General features: G+C 40.4%; 1 protein-coding gene across 2 annotated transcripts in view; it reads right to left on the bottom strand.

Annotated features, from left to right (window-relative positions):
* LOC137784217 (heterogeneous nuclear ribonucleoprotein C-like) overlaps positions 1 to 17,993 on the bottom strand; it is a 32,233-nt gene extending 14,240 nt beyond the window's left edge. For both annotated transcript variants that reach the window (XM_068574735.1, XM_068574726.1), the window contains exons 1-2: positions 17,771 to 17,993; positions 13,533 to 13,608 (exon numbers count right to left, since the gene is read on the bottom strand). In XM_068574735.1, coding sequence (XP_068430836.1) covers positions 13,533 to 13,608; positions 17,771 to 17,792 — 98 coding nt within the window. In that variant the 5' untranslated portion in view covers positions 17,793 to 17,993. The remainder of the gene's footprint in view (positions 1 to 13,532; positions 13,609 to 17,770) is intronic.
* Positions 17,994 to 19,379: the final 1,386 nt, after the last annotated feature.

Raw genomic sequence — 19,379 nt, 5'->3', positions numbered from 1 at the left:
CATAGCACATACATCTTTTGTACGCATTATTTTTCAATCAGTAAAGAGCAGGTGGAAAAGGAGAGAGCTTCTAATGGGGTAGAAAGACGAGAGACAAGGACCCTTGCTAGCGATGAGCATTTCCTTGTTCCTCCAAGTTTAAGTTCTTTTTAAAGTACTAGCTGTGACTCCCAGAGCTCCATATCTTGTGAGGTCAAAAAAAGGTTGTTATATCAAGGTACGTCAAAGTAAAGTGCTATAAAACATGATAAAAATCCAGCTGATGAAACCTTAAGACACGCTACTCGACTGAAGAGAATACAAGTTACTCTTTCCCACACATAAACCACAATATGTTTCTGTATATGTTACAAATTCAAAACACATCCGTTAGCCAATCACAAGAGACAAGAAAAACATTGGTGATTTCAACAAATGCCCCAAAATTACAATAATATTAAAGTCGCCGAAGAAATAATGACTCTTGTTTGTCTGGACCAGAAACGTTAGTCGATGTGGGAGTAATTGAACCATGACTGCAAATCTTTAACACTTAAGTGATCTTTAACCGTCACATTGCGAATAACCTTTTTTGTTGTTAATGTGAAACAGTTTTGGAATACACTGAGAAGAAAACATAATGTTGTTAATAGTGGCCTCAGATACTTATACCAGATACGTATGTGTCTTATTTTGTTGTTTAATCTGAAAAATGCAATGAATCAGAAATAATAATTTTCTATGGCTTTGGTGGTAAATATCTTCACAAGACCGGCACCATTTCATTGTCAACAATGACCTGGCATCACATTACAACCCACATCTACACAGACTGACTGACAACAGCAGGCAGTGAGATTTTTCTTCTTGCCCTGTCAATAAATGAGAAAATGACATTTGGGATTAACAATGAGGGGAGCAACAGGGAGAGAAGAAGGGGACAGAGAGAGAAAAGAAAGAAGAAAGGAATACCATGAGATGTTGAGGCTGAGTATGATCAAGATGAGAGCAGAGAAGCTGCGATTGGGAGGAGGGGAAGATGATGGGAGTGTTTTCATCTCTCTCTCTCTCTCTCTCTCTCTCTCCCCCTACACCCCCCACACTTTCTCTCTGACACTGGTAGGACAGACAACTAATCTATTCCGTCTTTCCCTCTCATTTAATCACTGTTGCTGTTATTTTCTCCATTTTACTCACATACACAATTTCTTGCTTTTTGTAAAATGCACGAGTGATGCTTCAGATTTGCCTGCTTTTACAAACATGCATAAAGCAGTCACAGATAATTACAAGAACATAACCGAATAATATTTCATTAATTGTTTCATATCAAGTATATGTATCTTGTATGCCGCATATACTTACAGCAAAATTCTCTGGTTGGGGTTTTGCACACAAAGACATATACATGTTACTTTCAAACACATATGTGAGAGACGTTCTATACGGTTTTTACATTGTGGCGCTACAGTATCCCTTAAATATCTCTGGTCCATTATCTAAATCGCTTAACCTTTTTAGGCTGGAGCCGATGCCAGCTGACATTGGACGAAGCCAGGGTTCACCCTGGACAGGTCGGCAGTCTGTTGCAGGGCACATATAGAGACAGACAACCATTCACACTCACAGTCACACCTATGAGCTATTACCCTAAACTGCATGTCTTCGGATTGTGGGAGGAAGCTGGAGAACTCGGAGGGAACCCACGCTGCCACGGGGAGAACATACAAACTGGCGTACCATGCAGCCGACCTCTGTTTGATTGAAGGCAATATTGCAAATCAATGAGAAAGCTTAGTGGAAATATTGGATTTACCTAAATGTTTTAATGAAGTTTGATTTTTTCCATCGGACATTATTTGGTATTCTCATCTAATTCTTTTACAATCCATATCACACTATAAAACTCACATCAACCCTTATAGACGATTCAATCCATATTGCTTTTGTGTGCGCACACACACACACACACACACACACACACACGCACACACACACACACACACACACACACACACACACACACACACACACACACACACACACACACACACACACACACACACACACACTTTACAACTCCTGAGGGAGAATTAACATTTGACAAAGAGCATCTTTATTATTTCCTGAGATCCTACTTGAACATGTAGTGATCACACACTCTGCTGCTTTAATCAATGACGTGTGCGGGACAGTAGCCGATCAATAAGACATTGCCATGTAATGTGCTCCTTGACATTCATTACTAGTTGGCCGACTGGTCTGCATCGTTTCGATATACTGTATGTACTGTGAAATGGTGATGTACAGCTACAGGCCGGAGCATGAGAAGTACGAGAGTAATGACAACTCCAGGAGCTCATAAATTTATATCCTGCATCAAGGTTAAATTATAAACAAACATATTCAGTTGGAGGAGTTGAGGTACTTGTGAGGTTTATTCTTCAGATTGCACTCGTCCTTCCTCACTTTAGTTTATGTAGCTCTGAATGGCTGACCGCCCTTTAGGTTGTATTGCCGCCACATCCGAAAGAGGAGCAGAAGAGGAGTGCATTGACAGAGAGGAGCTGGGGGTGCTGCAACATCAATAAGGCATTGAACAGGGACTGGGTCTACAGCTGGAGCGTATCAGGCAGTACCTATCAGACAAAAGACATGCATCAGAGAATAGGAGACTCAATAAAGAGTGTCCCAAAGGAGAATGATTTTTTCGTTCTTTGGCCCATTTGTCCATCACAATGCATCCCTTTTGTCCCCTCAGAGGTGAACTCATCAGTGGTAAACTAACACTCAAATGGCAGGACAAGGCAGAGCCAACTTGCTAAAGCTCTCAAACAAGAGTGGATAAAGTGGAGAGGACAGGGAGGGTGATAAAGGGTAGCGGCGCATTTGTTGAAGAGACAAGAGGATGGAGACAGAGAGAGGCATGAGTCAGATTCCCCTACAGCTGTCGGGGTGTGGACATTCCTGACTGATGCAGCCAGCTTGTAGGATCAGCCATGGCAGAGACAAAGTGGGGTGTAGCATGGTATGGTTACTTTTTGATTAGCCAAAGAATGTCAGAGTTGGAAATAATGAGGGAGTCTCATGAATCAGTCTGTGTTTTTAGCTTCATTACAAGCAAACTGTGATGGAAAACTGACTATTTGACCAAACCGATTTATACGAGAAAGCGTTTTTAAATGTTTTCCCATTATGGTCGAAGACAGTGTCTTTACAGTCGGTAACCATTAAACCTTACAATTTCTTTCAGGCACTACCAACCGTTTGTCCAACCAGTGGTCACATTTTCAAAACTATTAGACATAATCTGCTTTTCAAATCAGGCGGTCTTATAGGTGTTTATTGTTAAAGCCCAATGCACTTTTATATTAATTACTTGTTTAGCACTCCAGTTAGCAGGACAGGATATGAATAAATGAATAATACTGTCCATGTGTTGTAGTCACAAAGAAAATACTTTATATAATCCAGTCTGATCAGGTGCTACAATTGGCCTCAGATACAGGAACACAAAGCAAGTCTAAAAATAATATTAAAGAGCCAAAAACTGCAACTTTAAATCACTACAAGACATGTAGTATAATCTGCGTCTGTCTGTGTCCTGCAGTGATTCTTGTACGAGTGTGTACAGTATGTGGGTGCGCACTATAAATATGTGCATATGAAGATAAGTGTGGGTTTAGCTCGATGTGCTACAGAAATATGCACTCCCCATTAGAGTCATCAATGTGGCCTTATCCTCCTGCAGGCAGAGTGTTTGGAGAGGGATACGACCAATTATTCTGCATGACTTGAGACCATCTGCACACAACTCAACATGCAAACAATGTTACTTTTTAAAAATGTTTTTACGAACTTTGAAAATGTTCCTCTGAATTAAAGCTCGCTGTCGTAGCTCATGATAGAGTGAACAGTATTTGTCATCTGCCTGTTGGTGATGCGGTGCGTGTACTTCTTGGTATATGAATTTGTGTGGATTCTCTCCAGGAGGACCAACTGCTGTTGCTCGCCATTCATCAAAAGCTCAGGGTCTCGCTGGGAGCAGTAATTGGAAATTTCCGAGTTCAAGTTATTTAGTGGTTATTAGCAGCATTACACAGTAGTAAGGAGACAAGTAAGATTCAGAGCCACTCACAGAGAGACCCCTCCCGTCCACTCATTAACTGTAAAGAGTTTGAGGAGAACAGATATAGACACTTCCTCTAACAGGGGCGACAACCCCGTCACAGCCGACTTAGAGCGCAAAGTTAAAAGGTTACTCAAGCTGCCTATAATAGTGGTTAATCCTTTCTGTCTTTTCAGCTCTGTCATGCCCCTGCATCGTTTTTGTGTCCTGAACTATGCTGTTGTCCGGAAATTATCCAAGAATTAAAAGCTAAAAGTCACTTCAGCTGTCCTGCATGAAGGGCAAAGCAGCACGGTTACACAGAGCACAAATTGACTTCTTTGCTTGCTACCAAAAGGAAAGGAAATAAAACAAAATACTAAAGCCCTGAGTATGTGTGTGTGTGTGTGTGTGTGTGTGTGTGTGTACAGAAATAATGCCAAAGAACTAATTGATCAAGGACTGATTAATGGCATTATTAGATTTTTATGCAATTCATGCAATAATGTGATTAAGCATTGCAGTCCTATATCTTTGTCTTCACAAAGTATAGTCTAAAAACAATGCATTTTCTTACCTAAAATCACCTATTTATCAATATTTTTTTGGAAAGCAAATATTTTTGGCCTGGTACAGCAGGAAAATTCCAGGTGTTACTCATAACGTATGGCTTAACGATGACTTTGTTTGATTCAAGGGACCCAGTAAGACATGACAGTGCTGAGCTGCTTGAATTTAGTCAACAGAGAGAGGTTCACGAGCTGATAAAACATCAGGATGTGAGCGTGGTATTTGAAGGGCATTTGTCAGTCACAGGATAGAATGAAAGAGTGTACAGTAAAGCTGCAGGGAGTTGACGTTGAGGTGTGTGTGTGCGTGTGTGTGTGTGTGTGTGTGTGTGTGTGTGTGTGTGTGTTTATGTGTGTGTGTGTGTGTGTGTGTGTGTGTGTGTGTATGTGTGTGTCACAGGGAGGCCGAAGGTCAAAATAGGTCTGGATTGTTTTTTGTTGCATTCATTAACATAAATGTGTGCGGAAGAAAACATGCCAACATCAGGCTGTCTTCTAAATGATGCGTCTTAAAATCTGTCTTTGTATCGTAGCAGGTGATTTTGCAGAGTTGCTAGTTTCCCTGTCCTATGAGATGAGTTTTTTTGGTTGCCAAACATTACATTTCATGCCATTTTTTGCCAAAAATACTGCAAAACAGTACACTCAGAGTCGTGCAAAATGGAGACCTTTGGATTGAAGGAAGTAATTTACTGTCCCCTCAAAAATAACTACCTCAACAAATAAAGGAATAAACAGTTAAATATATTGTACATAATAATAATAGTACAAAATAAAAATGAATAAACAAGACCAGAATGTCAACATTAACTGAGATAAGTGTTTTTGCAAGCTGTTCTTCTACAGCTTTCTAAGTTAAATAAATTACATTTATAGGTCGGTTTAAGAAAGTAGAACAATTATTTTCATTTAGCAACAGCCAGATGTTTTGACATTACATGTCTGCATATTTGATGTCACTACAACACATCATATTTATTTTAAGTTCCTTAAAAGAAATGATGTATAAATGGTAGAGCACAAATGTACTTTGAACCCTGGTATACAAATGGTCGGTTATGTTTTACCTGCAAGACATTTTTCTTGGGCAATTTTATGTTAACATATTATTTAAACAGTGCACGTTTTGCCTTTCTTCCTCATTTCATCTAGATATGCACAATAGTATTAGTGATTAGTGATAGTATTAATGAACTTTAAGTAAATGTTGTGTGTGTTCTGTCCATGATCTGTAAAGTTCCTGCTTCAATCTGGTAATCCAAGCAGCAAGAAAAAGCACCCCACAATCCCGTTGAAATGTTGACAATTTACACAGTAATAACAAGACACTGACGCCTCTAAAAGATTCCAGATATTAGCAGCCAGTTGATGGCCGGGTAAACGTTCAGTGTGCTTAGCATGCTGTGCCATGTGCTCCCGGACTGGATTATCCAAGTACTTTCAGAGATACTACGTGGTGAAAGTCAATTGTTTTCATAGCTTTATTTTTCACAGGGACTGGTGAGACAGGTTGCTCCCTTGAGCTTACTGACTGTCCAAATGCATCTGGCCTTTCACACAGCCTTGCCAAGGACACATTAAATGTATTATAAGCCATTACGGGCTCCAGGCCTCAATTCTCACCTGTCTAACTTAAAATATATTGACATATTGTGCTCTGACAAACTTTGTATTTTTAGGATATTTTTTGGCCTTTAGGTATGAACTGATGCCTGAGCAGTGTGTGTGTGTGTGTGTGTGTGTGTGTGTGTGTGTGTGAGTGTGTGTGTGTGTGTGTGTGTGTGTGTGTGTGTGTGTGTGTGTGTGTGCGTGTATGTTTGTGTGCATGTGTGTATGTGTGTGTATGACTGAGAGAGAGAGAGAGCTCGTGTGAGTGTGATTGTTTGTGTCTATGCACAGTATACTCTCTCCGTACTGTGCCAAACATTAGGAAGCAAGTGTCAGTGAATGGCTGTGTTGGGTACACGCAGAGACATTGAATCTGTGTGTGTTGGTAAGTGTGAGCGTGTGTACGCATGTGTTTTGTGTTGGTTAGTGTGTGTGTGTTTGTGTGTACAGGGAGCAGGCTCGTCCTTCTGCTGCCCCAGGGGCTCGGAGCCCATTTCCTGTTGTGCAGTGTGATAAGTTTCCCTGTCAGATCCTCCCAGCACCACTATATTTCTGATAAGCTCCACTGCTAGTTTTCCCGACCTCTGGCACTGAGATCAATTTGAGATTGATTCAGAATGCCCTGCTGGGCCGAGCTGGAAGATCAATTTGAGATGGATTGTTCACGCCAGGGGGGCAATGACACGCAGTGCAGTGCTCACTTGCTTTCCCTTCTTTGCTTTCTTCACCCCTCACTCTCCCTGACTGTTCTGTTTCTTTCTCTCTCTGAATTTTTCTCTCCTATCTCCTCCTCTCTCTTTCAGCTGTTTCACACTGTACTGTTGTCGCTCTGTATTACACCCTGTATGTCTTTTGCATCAATCCTTTTTCATGTCTCCTTCTCTACCTCTCCCACCTGCTTCCCTTTTCTCTTCCCAGTGAGCAGCAAGGATAGAGATGACTTCATTAGCACGGGGACCAACTCCTGTAGACTGATAAGCCTGCAAGACAGGAGAGATAACTCATCTGGGTTGGTAACCCAGCTACACCCGCCCCCCTTTACTCCCCCCCCCCGCGCGCCCTCCCTCCCCCACACACACACGTACACGCACACGCACACGCACACACACACACGTGCAGAGAGACAGCTGGTCAGTCCTTCCTTTCTATCATCAGTTGTTCTCCGCTGTCTCAAAAGATGTGGCAGTGGGCCTGAAACCAGCAGATGCACTCTCCCCACTTCTCTGCACAGAGTGACCTTTTCCTCAGGAGTATCCACCTCTGACTGCACTGACCTTTACCTACAGTACACCCCCCTGTCATCTCTCCCAGGAATGGACTGCAGACAGCAAATTGTCTGAGCGTCCATCCACGCTGAGAGCAAGCCGATAAAGAACAAATGGAAAAGCTGGACCAAACAATGTAAATTGCAGTGACACTGTTGTGGATGAGATGCAATGAAATATACAATTGGAAATATGTGATACACCACACACATGCTTGCTATATTTGACTTGGAGTGAGCCAGGCCCTTTGCACCAAGCTTACTCTACAATCAGTCACTGACCTGTTTGGTCACATAGTGTCTGACATGGCAGAACTCCAGTCGTTGCTTTTCACAGCAAAAACACTCACACAGGTCTCAAACTCTCTCCACACAAGCAGAACTGTCTTGCAATTTGTAAGGAGAAACTAAATGGTGAGAAATTGATCAATGTGAACTTAAGTGCTTTTTAAAATAAAACAAATGAACAACCGAAACTAAAGTCATGCTGCAGAAGGTAATTTTTCTTCTATCTGTATTTTGGCTTGTTTCCCTTCTTTCGTTGATCACTAGAACGATCAAATACAACATATCAAATAGATGCTGCAATAACTCCTTGTGAAGTCAGCAAATACAGGTCATCTGCTTGTACGTCTTGTAAGGAAATTAATGCTGTAGCCTGCAGGATGGTTATCTCACCCTTCAGAGAGTCTTACAGTCACACTAGACTCTGCTATGGTTCAGGAGCAGTGGCAGGCCGTGCGCCTCTACAGTTGAAAAACCTAATCACTCCATAGGCTGTTTAACAGCCAATAGTGCTCGCCCCGATGTTGTGCATCCTGGCTGACTGACTTGACCAGCTCAATTCGGGTCACCAACAATGGATATTGTCGAAATAACCACCAAACAACCAGTCACATTTAGTAATAACAAAACAATCCAACAAAACTAAAACCCTGCACACGCACACACACACACACAGCAGCAGCAGCTGCTGCATCATGGAGGGGGGATGTACAGCCCCAGTCCAGGCTGACCAGCAGCAACAGCAACAGCACTGTGTATAATCAAAGACGACTGCAGATGTAAAACAAAAAAAAGGTTTCACAGCCAGTATTATACTCACCACATTTCCATAATCCTATGACATAATCCAACAGGAAGGTATGTTTTTGGTTCTAGGTTGAAGCTAGAAGTTTCTAGTAGCTCTTCGTGCCCCACTGACCAATCACAGAGCATGTTATTGGTCACGCTGGGCCACTGACCAATCATACGCATACACGCCATCTCGCAGGCCCTTCACGTCAAAGAATCCGCCCAGCTTGCCAAACTAAAGATCTGATTTGTTAAAGTCCATGAGACTCAACGACAACATTCACTCTCAGTGTACTTTAATCTGTAAATGCATGCTCAAAACTGTTTTGCTCTATTAGAGACACCAGAGAGAATCAATCTGATTGGATGAAAGTCTGTTGCCCTGAAAAGCAGTGCTGAAGGCTCAAGGCTGAAAGCAGAGGAAGACAGGATCTATGCAATGACAAAACAAGCCTATAGGGAAAAATAATTCTAAGACATATAGTGTATTTGTTAAAAAAAACAGTTAAATTATGAAATTGTTATAACTTTGTGATTCTGTTTAGGCCGGCAGAGAAGGACCAATCTGTATACGTTATCATCATAACCCAACATCCATTCGATGTTGTATCTATTAACTCCCAGTCTGTGGCTCCTGCACATTATGCCCTCCCTCTTCAAACAAAATAAAATCTATTACTGTCATGTTTTAGAGAGATTATCAGGATGTTGTGCATACACATTTAGCTGCGGGTGGGTGTCATTGCAGCTGGCAGCCAGCTGTTATGTTGTGACAGTCAGAGTGATGTCACAGTCCAGTAGAAAAATGTTGGTGCATAAAAACGGGTTAACACTGTTTTCTTAACTGCAGATTGCCTCTATTTGCCCTTTGCGTTTTTACTGCTTTCGGTGGTTTAACAGATGTCAGCCAGCTGAGCCTTAGGCGAGATACACATATAAAATCTGACAAAATAAGTGTTGCCTATGCAATATGCAGCTTTATCAAACTATTCTCAATACTACAATACTGCCATACTGGAAAAAACTAAAGGCCCAATTTTGAAGCATGGGCCAAGGATGGTCTATGAACGCCTGACTGTTTTGTTTTGCCCTATAATAACTCTTTTTGATTATTATAGCAATAAACATGGCAAGTACAATGATACCATAACCAATACAATAAAAATGATGGCTAAGACATCACAATAAAGACCCAAGATGTAATTAACCAGAGTTGTATTTGTATTTTATTTCTTATGTGACTAATTTCCTGTCACTCTCTTGCCCATCTTTGTAAAATCTGCCATCAAATAAGCCTGTGGCGCGCTGTGTATCGAACAGCACAGACATTAGGACATCATCCCCCACTGCTCTTGGCAACTGCAGACTTCAAACCCTCTCCTGTTCCTGTTATTCTCTTTGAGCCTAAATGGCCGCTCCGTTGTTTCCATCCTAACTTAAACTCCTCTATGATCAGCCCTTCTGATAATTAATTAAGAAACTACTAAAAGAGCAAAGCACCTTGGGAAAGCAAACGGAAATACCAGAGAGCAGACGCTCAGTTCCCTCTCCACTGAGATCTGAACACTGGCTGGAAATTCACAGCCACAAACAAATGATCAAACTAAAGTGAATAAGTTCATCCTTGAGTCCAGGTAGACGTTTTGTGCCAAATTTTAAGAAATTCCCTCCAGGAGGACCTGAGAAATCGCCTTTAAGAGAAAGAAAAGAACGTACAAACATCATGAAAACATGAACTGCTTAACTACAGCAGTCTTTTGTCCTGGTTAACCCATACAGCTATCTAAGTCAGTATACGCACACATGCATATCTCTGGGGCCCTTCCTGTGGCACCTGAGCCTCCTTATACAGGGTACACAGTACAGTGAGCTTTTGTAGTAGTGCACTAGAGCGCACAGAGGCCACGGCTGCCGCAGCAGCAGCATCTGGATTGTGAAACGCTTGCCACTCTCTCCACCCCATCCCTTCTTTCACAGCTGGGACTCGCCAAGCTAGAGGGTAACTGTGACAGTCAGAAAGCAAAGACGATAAATGAAGACAAAACTCTATGTTGTCAGGGTCGCTCTGGAGCAGATGGCCTGGGGGCGACGCATGTGAGAGTGGCAGTGGGAGCAGAGGAAAAGAAAGGACTATTTTTGCCTGTTATCATGAGGCAATAAATGTAAGATTTAAAAAAAAAGAAGCTTTTATTGATTCTGTTAACTTTGAGCAAAATAATCCAACGTTATAGCAAGAGTAAAATGCTGGCAACCTGCATGGTGTTTCATAGAAGATTGCGTTCCTTTAGTGTCTTAGACATGAGCTGGAAAGTTTCTTCGCAAAGTAATCTAGGCCACAGGCAGTAGTGTTTGTTGGCCAGCAGTGTGAGAACAGTGGGAGGAGGGAGGAGACAGGGCACAGTGCTGCCAGACACACAGAGCGGGGATTGTTGGAGACTTGTGGTGGCTGTGTCGCCATGATTTACATTTGTGACGTTAAACAAAATGTAGTTTCAGTCTCTGGGAAATGATCATGTAGATTGGCTTCATTTATAATTTCGCTCATCCCTAAAACTCAAAATCTATATAGTATTGCGCTGGGAAAGAAATGTAAAGACATTTAGATCTTGCCCTCCAATGAACATGAAAGAAGAAAAAAAATTTGAATCACTTATCATGTTTGCAGTTTCACATTGGTTCACATGAATGGTTTTAGCCATGCTCGCGTCATAGCTCTAGGGATGGCAATGTCTGTGTGTCGGCCCACTTTGGCCCAGACTAAAATATCTCAACACATTTTTAATGGATTGCAACGGAATAGTGCAGAGACATTCATGATGCCCTTCATAAAGTTGTATTTTGTGTTTCTATTGATGGATTGACATGAAACTTTGTATTTCATGTAGCCCTCAGAATGACAAGCAATAGCATCGGTGACCTGTTGACTTTTCATCTGGCACCATCATTAGGTCAAATTTGTATTACTATTAATGACATTCCCATCAGATTAAGCTCTACTTGGTGTATTGCGCTAATTAGCAAACATTTGCATGGTAACATGTTAGCCTAAGATGGTGATCATGGTCATCGTAAGCATTGTAATTGTGACTTTGTTAACATGCTGATGTGAACATTTAAATCAACAATAACAACGACAATGCTTAAGTACTATGGGTTGAATACTATGTCATATTTAAAAAAATTTAAAAAGTAATCTAATATAAAAGGTTTTGCAAGATTGACCATGAGTTTTGAAGGCTTGAATAATGTTTTGAAATTGTTTGTATTACCACTACCAGGCAGGAACGCTGGTATTGTTTTTCCCTTGTGAGTCTGTGTGCACTTTGAAAATATGAGATTATATTTAATCCCATAAAGTACATCCACGAAGAGACATGGCTAAGGACTTTTAGTCTTGTTCTTTAATGTATGTGCAGACTAGACAAGTTATCTGGTTTAGTCGATTATGTATCCATAAACCTGAATTGGCTAATAATTTCACAGACAACATTAAGTCTCGGCCATCTTAGGCTATATCAGAGCTGCTAGCTCAGGTGAGTTCTATTTGTGGTTAGTCATTTTATGTGTGTGTGTGTGTGTGTGTGTGTGTGTGTGTGTGTGTGTGTGTGTGTGTATGCGTGCGTGCTGTATGACTAACCTCATTAATGCATGGCCGCGCGCTGTTGAATAACTACATGGTGGAATGAGCAAATAACATTTGAGGGCTTAAGGTTTAAGGGAGTGGACGAGGGAGCGCAGGCAGAGATTAACAGTTTTGAAGGACATGCCGGGGACATAATGTCCCATAATGCAATATGTATAACTCTACATGTATGCTATGATGGAACCAGCACAGGGACGAGAAATTAAGGTGCCAGGAATGAAAAAATATCAGTATTTATAGTGGAGCTGGCAACATATGTCCCAGTTATGCAGACTAAAAATGAGATTTGCTGATTTGGCTGGGGACAAACCAGTTGGCATCAATAGTATTACATCTGTCAATATAAATGTCCTAATTTTTTTCTTGAATTTAAATCTATTTTGCATTCTGGTGTCTTTGGGTGGATGTCCTGCAAAATATTCTGATATTATTCATTAAGTTTACCTGAGTTACTTTAATGGGAGTATCTCGCCTCTCAAAAACATTTTCAGCAAATAAAAGCCTTGTAAGCCTTCAAAAGCAATGTATTTTTCTTTTTTTTTACATCTGTGTAAGTGGAACCAAATATAGATTTTCAATAACAGTGTCTCCTTTCTATTGTTCTGATTATGTGATGTTTTCTCAGGACAAAGGCCCAAGAAAACATCAGGCCTAGAAAACAGTGTCATCCTTCATACACCAATGGACATTGGTATATGAAGGATGACACCAATCCACATAGAGTGGACATAGAAGAAATAAAGGCCTACTGAGTTGTAGCCAGGGTTCAAGAAGATAAGATAAGGTAAGATTAATAAAAGCCAAGCCATTTAAAACTATTAAACTATGAAATAAAAGTGAATCAATTAAAAATTAAAAACTATTATAACCTTAAGTTCACACACTGCTGCTCTCCCACTGCCCTGCCTTTTATTTGCCAGCTATCTAAGCACACAGTTAATTTTAGTGTAACACCACAGTGCTGTATTGAACCACCAGCAATAAACAGTAATCAGCTCCAGTCATATGTGTGCACTACAGCAACAGAAAGATTAAAGGGATGGAGACAGCACCTCTGGCTAAAATCAATAGCAGCTTGCATACACAGTTGGTATGAAGCTAACAACGAATAATTTGGCATTGATTGCAACATTGAGGTGCAGCCATTGAATTACTGATAAAAGGTTGCAGCAAATAATAGAATGCACAATTATCTCAGTGTGTGTGTGTGTGTGTGTGTGTGTGTGTGTGTGTGTGTGTGTGTGTGTGTGTGTGTGTGTGTGTGGCGGGGTGGGGGGGGTTACTTACCCATAAATGGTGTTGCTGGCCCTCTTACTCGCTGCCCTGGAGCGGCTAGACTTCAACTCTCCACTCATGCTCATGTCTGCATGGAAGAGCAACCAATTAACCCTGTATTAATACAGTAAAGAGCATCAAAATAACACAACACAGAAGAGGAAGAATATTGAGATGATTATCTAACCTGCAAACCCTCGTTGTCTTGTCATGTTTATCCTAAACCCTAGTTGACTCATTATTTGAGCAAAATTAACCTAAACCGTTGCACTTGCTGTCATCATTTGAAATGATAATGACTAAAGCGCTGGCTAAAACGGACAGTGGCTGTTTTTCACATACATCTATAGACCATCACTCTCCGTTGATTGCTTCTTCCACTCTGAGCCAGCTGTTCACCTCTATGTTTGTCTCCTGTCTGCAAGCGTACATCAGAAATCTGGTGCAGCATTAGACTTCCGTCTCAAAAGCCAAACCCCATCGCTCTGTTTTCATGCATCTCTTCTGCAAACAGGTCTGTAGACATGTACCAATGGGGCGATTAACCACAGGCCATCTTGATTACAGGATATGTCAGCAGCTCACTGCTCGTGTCGGTCGGGGCTCACCAGTGATTTTCCAAAGGTGAGAATAAAAGAGGGAAAAAAAGTGAAGGAGCAAAAAGAGGAGGAGAGAAGAGGCCGGTCTGACATGGACAGCTGGGTGGTGAATGGAGTGTGACTGGGCCAGCTGCACATACACTCACACAGTGTGACTGTCAAATGGCTGGAAGCTACAATTAATAAAGTATGGGTTTGAATGTGTGAAACAAAATTTAGACATGTGTATGTGCCTTTACCTTCCACAGCAGAGATAATTTCCTGACAATTTTAGTCAAACAGTGATCTGCTTCTCTTCAGCCAACTCTGCTGGTGAGGAATTGGCCCCCACTGCTGACACCTTGACTAGTACTTGCCTGAGCCGAGCATGTACGCACACTACTGCTGTGACTGTGTTGTTGAATATGGAATTTAGGCTCAAATCATATATAAAGACATGTTTTAAATACATCAAAAGTTTGACAACATTTGGGTGAGTAATTCTGGCATTTCAAAAGATAGGTCAAATATATGACAATGTGTTGTAATTATAATGCTCGAACAAGTGGTGCATGACACAGGAAGATGGGAGGAGGCTGCTGAGCACAGTTGTCTTACTCTATGGGAACACAACTTTGGGAAGTAATCAGCTTGCTATTTGATAAACAAAGTCCCATGTGCTACAATTAGCTTCTTCAGTGACACTAGTAATGCATAATAGTAATTATGTCTTTTTACTGACATTTTTTGTTTTGTTTTTGTTGTATCATGTAACATCACATGGGTTAAAATGACACAACTCGAGAACTGATTCCTGATTTTCAAAAGATTATTTTGTTATTCCAGTAGTTTATGTTTTTTGGGGGTGAATCAAAGAAAATGATCGTACATAATATTGCATTTCACAAAATTGCCAGTACGGTATTAGTAGGATTATCATGGGCAGCGTGTCATAATAACATTGTATGGGGAGCCAATTTGAACACTACAGGTCATGAACAAGCTCAAGAGACTCCAGTAGAAGTAGATCATGCAGAAATCAAACAGTATATACAGCATGTTTGTAAAATATAGATGTAAGGCTGAGTGCTAGACTTCATACCGAGCCAAAGTGAGAGAGACAATATAATCATACTACCTGGAAATAAAATAACACCATAACAACATGGAAAAGCTTTTCTTATTCTAAGTGCTTCTGCATCTCTAAAGCAGGCCTTTGAAGACACCGGTTAGTCAGTCAGCATCCACCCTGCTGAAGGGTCCTTGAAATCTCTACGAGCTCCAGGAAAGCTGCTCTGTCTGAGTTTGTGCTTTCACCTTTCTGCCGTCACTGAACAGACAACTCCCCAATTAGGGCCAAACATTAATTATCTTTTTAATCACTACCTATTAGGCTTTATGTGATTATTGTATGCAACCTTAACACTCAAGAACAAAACATCAAGACAGTCAAGGACTCTGCTGAAACAGTTCACCCAGAATCATATTTTTGCCAGTAATAAATACATGACCATAAATTGCCTTGAACCTGACACTCACACAAACACACACACACCGAGAAAATTGTTAACATAATGCAAATAGGAAGATGTAATTTACTACCGTACGTTCTATTAATCCGTGCAGTTTGAAATCACTGATGTGTGGAGGATGGGATAATAACACAATCAGATAAAAGCATTGCAAACTATTCTGTCTTCTATCATCGTTTTCTTTCATCTTGATTCTTGAATTTTTCATTTCTGGGTGCACCCTTAAATTGTTTTTATAGTTTTAAATTAATCTCTAAATCATGCAACTGATTTTAGAGCAGAACAAAAATGCTCAAGCCGATGACTGATATTTTTAGTGGTATTATGATTCGTACGCAGTTAACACATCTGTCTTTACTCAAACATATACCACCTAAAAAGACAAAGATTCTGACAGCAGAATTGATTTCACTTTAACTGGCTTTGACAGATTTAAGAAACTATTTAATTCCTCGGTGACAAATGATGTTGCAATACATTTTATCTACATGTCTTTGTATTAGAACTTTTAATAATGGGTAAAGATGTGAGACCTTGTTCAAATCTATATGCTTAGTTGTCAAACTTTCTATTTGCAACCTGCTATACATTTTGCTGATATTTAAAATATTTTATAGACATTTTATAGACTTACTTGTCTTTATCAACAGCAGCAAAAAAAAATAAACATTGACTATACATGATCTAAGTTTCAGACCCTGAAAAGACGACGAGGCACTAATATTAGCAAAGAGCTTTACAATTCTAGATCGAAACACTACTCTACTGCTCAGAAGACGCTCAGCCGAAAGGACAACTGAAAGAAAATGTACAATAAAACAAAGTGTCGGCCTGTTACCAAGGATTTTAGTCAAAAAACTGTTGTTCGGTTCAAAAATGGAAAAGTTAAAAGCTTTATGCCTAAACATGCCGTGATTGGTTGACGTTTGTATTCATAATCTGCATAAATTCCGCCTTTAAGACGTGTGACACGTTTGAAAAAAAGAAGAAAAAAAAGAAGGAAATCGCCTACCCCAGTTTGCAGTCTGAAAAAGTCGAAGGAGTTAGAAAACGAAACAGACCGGCTTCACTTGGACTTTTTAGGTACTAATATACATTAAAGCTTCGATCATACCTCGTTAGATTCGTACATGCTCGCACAATAACATAGATGTGTTTATTATTGAAATCCGACTTTCCAAAGTGTAGTTATTAAAAGAAAGGTGTAAAGTAACTTTTGCGCGAAAAAGTGACGGCAACGTTTTTTGAGTTTACGGGTTTTATGTAATTACATAAACTTAACAGTATTTTTTTTTATTTTTCTCTTCGAATAGATCTCTTCCCACTAGTCTTTAGTGTATTTTAGTAATTTAAATGAAGTTAATCAACGTCGCCAGAGATCCTGTAGGAAATGTCACTTGACCTTTTTTTTTAATTATTCCCTTGTCTGATAATGGGTGCAGCAGGTTTTGGGGCGGGTGGGGGCTCAAAAGGTTGTCGCATCTGGTATGATCCGCCCTTAAAATGAGTTTTCACTTCGACTAGAGTTTTTCACCTTTTATTGTACAATTTTTATGGTCTTTACTTTGTCAGCAAACTGCTGATTCTGAACTAGTGTGGAAGTTATATTGTGGAGCATATTTTGCAGCTCAGATGAGTTTAGAAAAGACATTTATTATTCCTATTCAACAGCTAGGAAAAAATAGTAACGTTTTAGATTATTACCAGAGATAATAAGCTTTCATGCCCAGATAGCGAGTGCTGACCTTGCCAATGTGGGAGAAAGGTTTGGTTTGAATGTATATACCTACACAGTTTTAATAAAGTTGTCAGATACACCTCTCAATGCATCACAATGTTTACATCATAACCTAAAACATTCCACAGATCCTTCTCAAAACCACCATCTGATTGGGTCAATGTGTGTTACGGACAGCTATGGGGCAAAATGTAAAAAATTAACCTGGAAATTTAGACTGGCAAACAAGCTGATTTTATGAACAGAGAGGCTTGTAGGGGAAAAGCAGAAAATGGGAGGGTATGGCAAACAATGAGAGGCACCGTAGAAAATATTGTCTTTAAGACACACAGCGCTGCATGCACACATTCACTAATACATTCATGAACACAAACACATAGGAATAAACACTCATATACTCACATCTTGAGCTGAACAGGGTCATATCAGGAATGCAAAACAACCAGGAAACTGAGAGACAGAAGAGCTAGCCAAGGATGTCTTTGCTTCTCTCTTGCAACTCTGTTTGGTCCTCACTCTTGCTTTGTGTGTGTGTGTGTATATGTGTGTGTGTGCGTGTGTGTATGTGTGTGTCTGTGTGTGTATGCGCTCGGGCTGTCATTTGGCTAACTGCTGTGATACTACTGAGTCAGTGACAAACCAGCTAGAGAAGCACCAAGAGGACGTACCAAATGTTTTTCAATGGCAGGGGTGCATAGGTGGCACTGGGCTGTTCCATTAGCAGGAGAACTGGCAGGAGGATTGGATGTGTGCAGCTGGTTTCCCCTCAGCAACAGGAGCTTGGCCGGAGCTCAGGGCTTACAAATTGCAGCCAGGCGAAGAGGAAGCTGATGGTGTGTGTGTGTGTGTGTGTGTGTGTGCGTGTGTGTGTGTGAGTGTGTTTGTGTGTGTGCGCGTGTGTGTATGTGTGTGTGTGTGCGTGTGCGTGTGTGTGTGTGTGTGTGTGTGTGTGTGTGTGCACGCATGTGTGTGTGCGTGTGTGTGCATGCATGTGCATGCATGTGTGTGTGTGTGTGTATGTGTGTTCCTGTGTCTTAATACACATGTCAAAGAGCATATACCCAAAGACACAGACGTGCATCTCACACTGACAATGTACTGACGAACTGACTATTCATTCATAAAATGGTACATGCACATACTCCCAAGGGGACTTGGAGGAAAAAAGAGACCATATTTTAAGATCATTTAGGTATTAATGAATGAGTTTTTAAGAGGGGCATTCCTTGATTATTATTGGCTATATCCAGTGTGAAGCTATAGCTAACATAAAGGGATTAACGAGAGCAACCAATGCTGTCTCAATACATTATATGTGCAATGTTATGTAGAACATGCTCAGACAAGCAGTGACTTAATCACCACACTAAACCTATATATTAAATAGGTGAGCTTTGTAAATCAGCAGCATTAGCATTACATATGACCAGAGATGAATACATTAATTAATGCAGCATCTGAAAACACACCCAAGTGAGTCCCTTTTAACACATTGAAGGCTGTATATGCTGTGTAATCGTTGCTTCATTGTTGTGCGGTAGTTGGAGAGAGAATACACATGAGGGTATTTAATTTTTCTGCCTCCCAAGAAGAGGCTTTCGTTAGGGTTTAATTAGCCTCTTTAAAAAACAACATAAAGTAAGACTGGCTATAAAACAAACTTTATTCTTGGTCAAATGATTATTACCTCTTTTCACACTTGGCACGATAGCATTATTAATAAACAGTTAACCCTTGGATAACATTATAAAATATGAAGAAGGAACTATTCGATTTAGTTAATGTTTTTTGAACGCTTTTATATGTTAGTCAACGACATCTTGCATCAAAATATTTGAACCCAGATTAACATAAAGCCATACAGGCATCTTGAAAACATGGCATGTTTGCATTAATAAAAGATAATGATTGCTTGGGTATTCCCTTTAAACGAACAGGTTCTAACCAAGATGTCTTGTCCTTGTTCCCAGCTCAGACATATTTGGTGAGATTCATATTATATGTAATGCCT

Source organism: Clinocottus analis, unplaced genomic scaffold, assembly GCF_023055335.1.
Source record: "Clinocottus analis isolate CAN_PGR_092001 unplaced genomic scaffold, fCliAna1.0.p SCAF_1, whole genome shotgun sequence".
Classification (NCBI taxonomy): Eukaryota; Metazoa; Chordata; class Actinopteri; order Perciformes; family Cottidae; genus Clinocottus; species Clinocottus analis.
Note: the sequence above shows the minus strand (reverse complement) of the source record. Positions and strands in the feature narration are given on the sequence as shown.